A 10,369-nucleotide genomic window follows, 5' to 3' on the forward strand; every position below is an offset into this window, starting at 1 on the left:
GAGCCACAAACCATCCCAGTGAAGCCACACGTTGAGTATTACTAATTTAGACTAATAACTGTTTGTGAAAAGACTTGAACTGGATCAGGAATTTAGTCTAAAACCTAAAATTTTTACTTCAAGTCCACAGAGATGAATAAGGCACTAGAAAAATCAGCAAACCTATTCATGTTTGATGTTTTTCAGATAGAGGATATTTCCACAGATTTGATTGGTTTTCATTCCAACACTTTATGATGGTTTAAATAATCCTAAAGTTTGTTTTTTATTGGCTTTTCAAACTAAAGTAGTGACAGTCATTACAACTGTCTGTGTGTGATCCTCATGAGGAAGGATGGAAAATCCTCGTACCACTCCTCTTTACTGAGCCAGAAACTTTTAGCTGCATACAAGTAGTCTGGCATTACACTGGCTCTAAAAGTCTACACACACCTGTTACATTAGTCTGGCTTTACCCTGGCTCTAAACGTCTACACACACCTGTTACATTAGTCTGGCTTTACACTGGCTCTAAACGTCTACACACACCTGTTACATTAGTCTGGCTTTACACTGGCTCTAAACGTCTACACACACCTGTTACATTAGTCTGGCTTTACCCTGGCTCTAAACGTCTACACACACCTGTTACATTAGTCTGGCATTACACTGGCTCTAAAAGTCTACACACACCTGTTACATTAGTCTGGCTTTACACTGGCTCTAAACGTCTACACACACCTGTTACATTAGTCTGGCTTTACCCTGGCTCTAAACGTCTACACACACCTGTTACATTAGTCTGGCATTACACTGGCTCTAAACGTCTACACACACCTGTTACATTAGTCTGGCTTTACACTGGCTCTAAACGTCTACACACACCTGTTACATTAGTCTGGCTTTACACTGGCTCTAAAAGTCTACACACACCTGTTACATTAGTCTGGCTTTACACTGGCTCTAAACGTCTACACACACCTGTTACATTAGTCTGGCTTTACACTGGCTCTAAAAGTCTACACACACCTGTTACATTAGTCTGGCTTTACACTGGCTCTAAACGTCTACACACACCTGTTACATTAGTCTGGCTTTACACTGGCTCTAAAAGTCTACACACACCTGTTACATTAGTCTGGCTTTACCCTGGCTCTAAACGTCTACACACACCTGTTACATTAGTCTGGCTTTACACTGGCTCTAAACGTCTACACACACCTGTTACATTAGTCTGGCTTTACACTGGCTCTAAACGTCTACACACACCTGTTACATTGTTGTCATATGGAGGTTCCCTACCTGGGGTCCGGGCACCCCTGGGGGGGCGCTTATAATGAACTTTTATTTATAGAGTCATGATTGAAAATGTAAGAGGAAGTATTAGAGCCCTCTAACAGGTCTAACAAAAAGTGAGGATCTGTACATTTCATGGAAAAAGGTGACAGTTAAAAGTACATTTTTGAGATAATGTAATTTTTCAAGAACCTGAACTCAGAATTTTCTAGCTCAAAAGTCCTAAATTATTACAGCATGCACTTTAAAATTTCAAGTTTGCAATGTCAGAATTTAGCATTGTAAACTAGTGAATTTACAAGGATCCAAACTGAAAACAGTGAACAGAAATGTCTCTTCAGAGTCTGGGGAATAATGATAATGTGATCGTTCTTGGATCATTTCCTCACTGATCAATCCTACTAAGAAAAATCTCCTGATTAGGTGATCAACTGTAGGACTAATCGAAGGAAAACAGCTTCATCTGTTGTCATTTTCTTTACCACGGCTCTTTTGGATTTTAAAATGTCAAAAAATTCTATCTTTTAGTTGACATAAATATCAAATTTTCTTTTTCTGGTAAATTTATGACTTGTTAAATTAGAATTTTTTTAGATTTTACTTAAAAATTGACTGAACCTTCTCATTTTCGTATTCTTATGGTGGCTCTAAATGCCGTTGTAATAATGGATATTTTATACGCAGATATTTATCAAGAACTAGTTTATGCAGGCCTGTTATGCTGGGATTTTGTCAATAAAACAATAAAAAATAATGTTTAATTTTTAAAAGACTGTCCTGGGGGGCTTTAGAGTGTTTAGAGTAGAGGGACCCCAAAGAAAAAAAGGTTGGGACCCACTGATGTAAAGCTCTATCATTTCAGAAATGTTCTGCCTTGTACCATTTTTGAAGCCAAATAACTGTTTGGAGAAATTTCCAGAAACCAGATGAACAAAATGAATATATGTTGATGTGGTTTGTTGACATTTGTCCAGTTACCCTGCTGTTAAAAAGCGCCCAATCAAAGCTTAGCGAGCGTCTCCTCTCAGTCTGAACCAGGGTCTGCTGCTGGAGCAGGAGAGGCTGATGTCAGACTACGACAAACTGAAGACTGAAGAGCAGGTGAAGGACGCCAAGCTGCAGAAACTTGTGAGTAAAGGACTCATCCGTACGTTTATTTATGTTGAATGTGAGTTAATGTGGTTTTTGTTTGCAGGCTGCTGAATGAGCAGAGGGAGCAGGCCAGAGAGGACCTGGAGGGTCAGGGTACCAAAGGATAATTTATTCTGAAAGGGCATTTGACCGTACGGAAATCAAGAAAACGGCCAACTTCACTCGTTTTTCGATTCTTGACACAAATCGAAAAACGAGTGAAGTTGGCCGTTTTCTTGATTTCCGTACGGTCAAATGCCCTTTCAGAATAAATTATCCTTTGGTATCCTGACCCTGGAGGAGACCGTGGTAAGCATTTCCTGTTTCTACATCCATGCAAGCAAATAAAGACTCCATCCTGTAAAACTCCAGCTGTGTCCGCGTTTTTGTTGCATAACCCCCTACTTACATCTCTGACGGCTCCCCAGGGGGGCACCTCGCCGCGTCCCCCCTCCTCCTCCTCCATCAGGCATGCCTTGATCCAGGTACCGGCCACAGTGGGGTTTGAACCCCAGCATCCCCCGCAGAACTGGTCTAGTCCAGTCCTCTGTGACACTGCCGCCATACCTTTCACGCTACCATCTCTTCTCCTGGCGCATTTATCCTCTTTGTGCAGGATGTGGCATTAAAATTCACTGAGACCAAGAGAGGAGTTGAACCAGGAACCTCCAGACTCTGAGTCAGTCCACTATCTCTGTAGGCTACAGAGCCAGACATGCAGCAGAGCCTCAGAGGGGCTTTTCGTTCTTTATTTGCACTCAGATTTTGAAAACTTAAAGACATTGGTTAGATTTGAAAGGCAAACTCCTGTCCAGGTCTCCTGAAGTCTATATTTAGACTCAGACTTTTGAAATAGATTAACTCATGGTAAGATATGAATCTGTAAACTCCTCATTTGAAAATGGTGAGTCTTGAACCTGCAACCTTCATACTCCCAAGCAATCATTTATCTCAGTAGCCTACAGAATCAGACACTTGCAGTGGTCCTCCAGGGGTTGCCTGTTCTGTGTTTGGAGTCAAATCTTGAAAACTGACCAGGCCATGGTAAGATTTCAACCTGCAACCTTCAGACTCTCAGACAGACATCTCTTCATCTTTGCTATTTGTGCTAGGTTTAGAGCTCAAATCAAGATCAACAAAAACATTATTTTCGAGTAAAGTCACGCCATTTTGATTAAGTGAAATATAACAGCTGTATTGGGATGTAACGTGGAAATACTCTCTCACTATTGTGTCGTCAACAGAGGTGGAAAAAGAGTACTGCGCTAGAGAAAAGAAGTCACTGTGGTTACTACTAACACAGAAGAAAAGGACTGATTTGTACTCTAAACTATCTGAAAAAGATACTTAATAATGGGATTAAACGTAACTGTAATTAGCTGCTATCCACCTTCTACTTTTACATTAGACAAAGTTCAAATTAAATTTTCAACTATGACATGTCTTCCTACAATATCCTTAACATGGAGGTGTTCGGATGAATTCCTCAAGAGGAATTTTGAAACTTGTAAAGTCTGCAATGTGCTGCTTTTTGACCACAAAAAATCAAAATGGCGGACTTCCTGTTTGTTTTGCGGCATGGGTCCAAGAGGCTTTTTTGGAGACCTTAAAATGATGTATAAGCTCAAGAATTTTCAAAATCCTGGGTTTAACCTGTTGCATGGGCTGAATTTTTAAAAATATTGTAGGGGGCACCACTGAGTCAAAAAGCCACGCCCACCAACAATCATCCTATCAATCATCTCGTTTTGCTACTGAGTATTTTTCTGCCAAGTTTCATAGCTTTACAAGTTTTGTTAGCACTAGATAATTCTACTTCCTTTCCTGTTACATGGCGAATGAAAAATTGTCACCATTTTAGGTAAGGACTCTTGACCTTCAGATTTGAGTAATACCAACCTTGAGGGATGTGCCCGGGCTAATTTCAGCAGGATTTGGCCAATCTTGTAATAAATTGAAATTTTTTAGTGAGCACCAGCCACTTTTATCTAATGATGAAGCATTTCAATTTAAGGGGCCGCCATGGCCACGCCTTTTGACTAATGACAAAGTCCCAAACAATTTTTGACCTAAGACATCTCTTCTTGCTCTACACCAAAAGTCAAGTAGTCTGGATGAACGCCCTAGGACGAGTTTGGTCAAATACGACTCCTAAAATATGCCTCGTTTGACCAAAAAAAAATCAAAATGGCCGACTTCCTGTTTAACATACGATATCGGTCCAAGAGGATTTTTTTTTTTTTTTGCATCCTGACATGACACATCTGCACACACATGTTCAAAATCCTAGATTAAACCTGCTGGAGGGGCTGAATTTTTGAAATGTTGTACCTACAATATGAATATCTATCATCTCAGAATGCCAACAAGGTTTTTTCTTCACAAGGTTCATTGCTCTCAAACATTTGAAAAATCTACTTCCTGTTTCATGGTGAACAAAAAATCGCCATGGCCATGCCTTTTTAACGTAGCCGTTTGACCATTGTATGTGTGTAAAGCCAACTCCTTGGGAACAGCCTGAATTAATTTCATAATGATTTGTCCAAACATGTTGGTACGGCATGTGAAATTCAGGAGTAGTGACTTTCTGTTGCCAGAGGGTGGCACTGTACAATTTTTCAAAATTTCAAGTACTGACGTGTTCTGGCCTGGACTGTTATCAAGCACATGAAATTTGTCTCAGATATGACCATGTATACTAGAGTTATGACTGTTAAAACTTTTGGTGAGATAAAATGGCAACTATTGAATTTTTTGCTCCGCCAAGGTCACGCATTCTGATGAAAAAGTGTTTTTTTATTTTTGAGTTAAATCCGCTTCTTTAGTCCTTCCTGACACAAATTTGAAGTGGATTTCTTGGATGGTTTTCAACTTGTGGATTGCACCATAAACCTAGACCTTTCCTGTCACCACTAGGTGGCGCTTTGATCTGTAAAAAGGATATGAGCATATAAATGGGTGCAGACCATGACCTTCAATATTCCTGAGCAATATGAGTCCAATCGGACAGTGCACAGCTGAGTTATGAACTACTTCCTGTTTACCAAAGCAAATTTGAGGACTCACCATGGCCACACCTTTCGACTGATGAGAAAACCCCGAATAACTTTTCATCATCCATGTCTCATGTAGCTCTGTGAAGAAATACAAGCCGATCGGATGAAATCCCTTTGACGAGTTTGTTCAGATATGACCCTGGAAAAGACCAAACCAGCCCCTTTTTACCTCCGCCAAGGAGGTTATCTGATTGGCAGGGTTTGTTAGTTAGTTTGTTAGTTTGTTAGCAACATAACTCAAAACGTTATGGACGGATTTTGATGAAATTTTCAGGAATTGTCAGAAATGGCCTAAGGAAGAACTGGTTAGATTTTGGGAGTAATCCAGATCACCGTCTGGATCCAGAAATTTTTTAAAGGATTCTTTACTATTGGGAGATAGGGGTAATGGCGGAGGTCTGCACTTTCCGAGTGCTTTTCTACTGTTGTTACGACTTTACACCAGGAGATGGCGAACATGAGTAACTTCAATCCCAGCAGCATTTGTGGGTGTGTTTCTATTCAAATTTTTTTGGAGTTTATACAGTTTGAAAGACGCACACCCGGTCAAGGAGACGAGTCGGAGCATAACAGAGAGAAAGAGAGAATTGTAGCGAGAATACTCACAATGCCCCCCCTTGGGGGGTTCAAAACAACGCCAACAGTGACGGTGGTGGAGGCTGCCTGGTGATGTCAGAATATGCAAATTAGATAAATAAATTTACTCTAAGAGACATGGTAGAAGCCATAGGAGAAAACGCACAGCCAATGGCTGTGAAGGCTGCCTGGTGATGTCAGAACATGCAAATTAGATGAGTGAATTTAGTCCCATTACAAACTTTGGGTCATACTGAAGATTTTTCTCATTTACAGTATGACTTTATCTCCAACCACTTTCAAGCTACAGCCTTTTGAAATCTTGATATCAAAATGGAATATTTTCTTGAAAAAACTTTGGTGCCAGAATGGTTAATCCTCTAAGTAACAGGAACGGATCATCTTCTTCTTCTTTGGTGTTTCTGATTTTTAATCAAATGAATGAACCATCATTTGTTTTTCTCTTTTATAGATCCTTTAATCCAGTTGATTTTAAAGATTGTATTGGATGTACCAAAATCTAACACATTTAGACCCCCTTCACAGTATGAATTACATAATACATCCTTTTTTTTAATAATGGGTTTATTTTTCCATACAAAGCTGAAAAGTTTCCTGTCATCCTCAGAACCCTCAAACTTTCAGTTAATTGGTCAAAGTCCACCATTTTACCACTCACCACGGATAAATGGGATGTTGCCACCCAGTCACCACCTTATCACATCCCCACAGGTAACATAAAATATTTAGGAATCCATATTTCCACCAAGCTGTCAGAGCTGTTTACCCTAAATTTCACACCAGTACTCAAATCTATACAAGAGATCTCAAAAATCATTCCTGATCTCCAGATTCTGCTTCATTAAAAAAATCTGACTGGTTTCTGTTCCTGCTCTGAAGAAGCTCCGCCCCCTCCCCTGCCTTATCTCACACCAACCATAAAACAGACTGTTACTTTGACCTGAAGAGACGCTCACTCTGGCAGAGAGAGCTCTGCACCAAAACCAGCACCACTTGAATGATTTTTCTCTCTATTTCTACCACCTCAGTCTTGAGTGAGAAAAACCACACTGTTATTATTCCTCTTCCTTTCTGCGTTCTTGCTCTGAGGAAGCTCCGCCCCCCTCTTCCTGTTTCAGCTCACTGCAAAACAAAGACAGACTGTTACTTTGACCTGAAGAGACGCTCACGCCGACAGAGAGAGCTCCGGACCAAAACCAGCTCAACTTCCACTGAGAGGACAGCAGGAGGGAGTACTGGGAGTACTGGGAATACTGGGATACTGGGAATACTTCCACTTTAACCAGGTACTGAATCCACCAACTGAAGCAGACTTTAAAAGAACTCAGAACCAAAGAGAAAGGAACTTTCAGGGACGGACAGTGGCTTCCTGTTTGTCTGCAGCGTCTCCAGCTTCACTCGAGACAAAATGGCGTCCAAGTTAGAGGAGGATCTGAGCTGTCCGGTCTGTCTGGACATCTTTGAGGACCCCGTCATCCTGTCCTGCAGCCACAGCTTGTGTAGAGAGTGTGTGGAGAAGAGCTGGAAGGAGAAGGAGGACAAGGAGTGTCCCATGTGTAAGAGGAGACACTCAAAGGATTTATTACCTGTTAATTTTGCTTTAAAGAATCTGTGTGAGACTTTTCAGCAGGAGAGAAAACGGAGAGCTTCAGAGGATCCATGCAGTCTGCATCAGGAGAAGCTCAAACTCTTCTGTCTGGACCATCAGGAGCCGGTGTGTGTCGTCTGCAGAGATTCAGAAAAACATGCTGAGCACCAATTCAGACCCATTGATGAAGCTGTTCAACAACACAAGAAGAACCTTGAGGAAACTCTGCAGCCCTTAAAGGAGAAGTTAGAGGCTCTTAAATACGTTAAAGTGAAGTTTGATCAAACAGAAGCTCACATGGAGGTCCAGGCCCAACACACAGAGAGGCAGATTAAGGAGCAGTTCAAGAAGCTTCATCAGTTCTTAGCAGAGGAAGAGGAGGCCAGGCTGCGTGCACTGAGGGAGGAAGAGGAGCAGAAGAGGCAGAGGATGAAGGAGCAGATGGAGGCTCTGAGAGCACAGATAGCAGATCTTTCACAGACAGTCAGAGCCACAGAGGACCAGCTGACGGCCCAAGACGTCTCCTTCCTGAAAAACTACAAGGCTGCAGTGGAGAGAGTCCAGCAGCGCCCCCTGCTGGAGGAGCCACAGCTGCCCTCAGGAGCTCTGATAGACCAGGCCAAACACCTGGGCAACCTGGGCTTCAAGATCTGGACCAGGATGAAGGACGTGGTCTCCTACACGCCTGTCATTCTAGACCCAAACACTGCTAATCCATACTTCATCCTGTCTGATGATCTGACTGCTGTGAGAGGAGGAAAGTGGCAGCAACTTCCTGATAATCTAGAGAGGTTTGGTGATAACTGGTCTGTCCTGGGCTCTGAGGGCTTTAACTCAGGGACTCACAGCTGGGACGTCCAGGTCAGAGAGAGTACATACTGGATCCTGGGAGTGTTTCCAAAGTCTGCTGAGAGAAAGGGATTCATATGGTCCAGAGTTTGGGCAGTAGGATTCTATTGTGGTAAATACAGAACACGAACACCATCACATCCATGGACTTTTCTCTCAGTTCAGACAGAACCAAAGAGGATCAGAGTGAATCTGGACTGTAACAGAGGAGAGCTGTCATTTTCTGATCCTGATACTAACACACTCATACACTCCTTCACACACACTTTCACTGACAGGATGCTTCCATTTTTTCACAATTGGTCTAACTCCTCACTGCAGATTCTCCCAGAGAAGATCTCTGTGAGCGTGGAACCAAACTAAACAAACATGATGTTATGATGGCATTTGATCCAGTCACTTCTGATATTTGACTACAGAAACTTTCCTTTCATGGTTTACAGTCAACAAATCTATGATGGATCTATGATGGACATGTTTACTAAGCCACAAACAGAAAAGCTCACAATTGCTGTGTTGTAATTGTAGGCTGTTAGATTTCATGCTGCTCATTTTTTACAAGAAGTTTGTGGCAAATTCATGACACTTGTTTGAAGAGAAGAAGTCAGTGGGGGTTGATCTGGGGGGATTGATCCATTGATCACCTGTAGAGAACAGGTAGCGGCTATTATTTGACTTTTCATGGATGATTTCTGAGATGTGCTGCTGTCTCAGCACTTTCATTTCCTTTTTTGTAGCTGCTTGAGGTGAAACCACAAGAGACCTTTTGGTGAACTTCTAAACACAGCAAGTAGGTTTCTGTTTTGGGTGAACTTCTTTGACCTTAGCAGGTGACCTTTTGGATGAACTTTGAGTTCCACTAAACTACAGTGACCTTCTATATCTAAACTTAGATTCAACATAGGGTTTTCCCCTAAAGTCTGCTTTCTAAGATGACTTTCCTTGGAAGTAACAGTATGGGTGGAGACCTAGCGTACCTAATAAAAAGGCCTCAAATTTCCTGTCGGGCCTCTTGTGCAGAGTCCAACTATAGGTTCAGATTGGCATGTACCTGTTCTTGGGTCCTGAGACCTTCTGTGGGTGATCAGTGATAACTCCTATGGGTGAACAAACCAGTTCAGGGTGGTTACTACTTGTGAGTGGAAAGGAAACCCCTCTACAAAAGAGGGTATGAATAGAAGCTAACAAGTACTACCCAACGGCTATTAAAAGTCAGGGAGACCCATGCTGGTATTTTGATCACTGAAGGTAGCGTCAGCTGATTAGAGTAAACAGTTTCTATGGTCCAATGGAGAACTACATTTAACCAAAAGATATCTTTTGTGGTTTCAACTCCATTTTGAATTTTTGGTACCTATATTCTCATGTTGAACCAATATGTTTTGTTTCTGCTTTAAAATTGACTTTGAAATCCTTTTTCAGTCATGTAATCATTGAAATTTTCATATAATCTATTTTTTTCTCTGCTGTTGATGCCTGTACTCCTCAATGAAATTTGCTGGGTCTAATCAACTCAGGTTTGATTTTGAATTTCTGGAGTATTTTTGGTAAATATTTCTGCTAAAGCTTTGACAAAATAAAGGTTTTTGAAACCCCAATTTTAGTTCTTCGTTTGATTTTGTTAACAAAACTTCTGGATTAATCTTACACACTTTTGATGATTTACATTTTTTCTGGTTTTTGTGGAATTATTGTGGACGTAAATTCTCCCAGTTTTTCTTCCGACCACACAAGGCCCCTGTAGGTGAGTCTCAAGAGTTGACCCGGCTTCTCTCTCAAAATCCAGCAGGCGCATTCTTACAGACACAAGGGAGGGGCTGAGAGATGTAGAGTTATGTTGAAGCTCAGAGTTCTCTCAGTCTGCTAGGTGCAG

General features: G+C 41.5%; 1 protein-coding gene across 1 annotated transcript; it reads left to right on the forward strand.

The window, feature by feature from the left end:
- The first annotated feature begins 7,207 nt into the window (after positions 1 to 7,207).
- On the forward strand, positions 7,208 to 10,100 carry LOC121525315 (nuclear factor 7, brain-like). Its single transcript, XM_041811225.1, has one exon. It carries the CDS (start codon positions 7,468 to 7,470, stop codon positions 8,857 to 8,859), a length of 1,392 nt encoding a protein of 463 aa, XP_041667159.1. The 5' UTR covers positions 7,208 to 7,467; the 3' UTR covers positions 8,860 to 10,100.
- Positions 10,101 to 10,369: the final 269 nt, after the last annotated feature.

This window comes from Cheilinus undulatus, linkage group 17, assembly GCF_018320785.1.
Source record: "Cheilinus undulatus linkage group 17, ASM1832078v1, whole genome shotgun sequence".
In the NCBI taxonomy this organism is placed as follows: Eukaryota; Metazoa; Chordata; class Actinopteri; order Labriformes; family Labridae; genus Cheilinus; species Cheilinus undulatus.

Excerpts from the sequence above, each read along its gene's own strand:
- LOC121525315 (XM_041811225.1), top strand. The coding sequence starts at position 7,468 with ATGGCGTCCAAGTTAGAGGAGGATCTGAGCTGTCCGGTCTGTCTGGAC.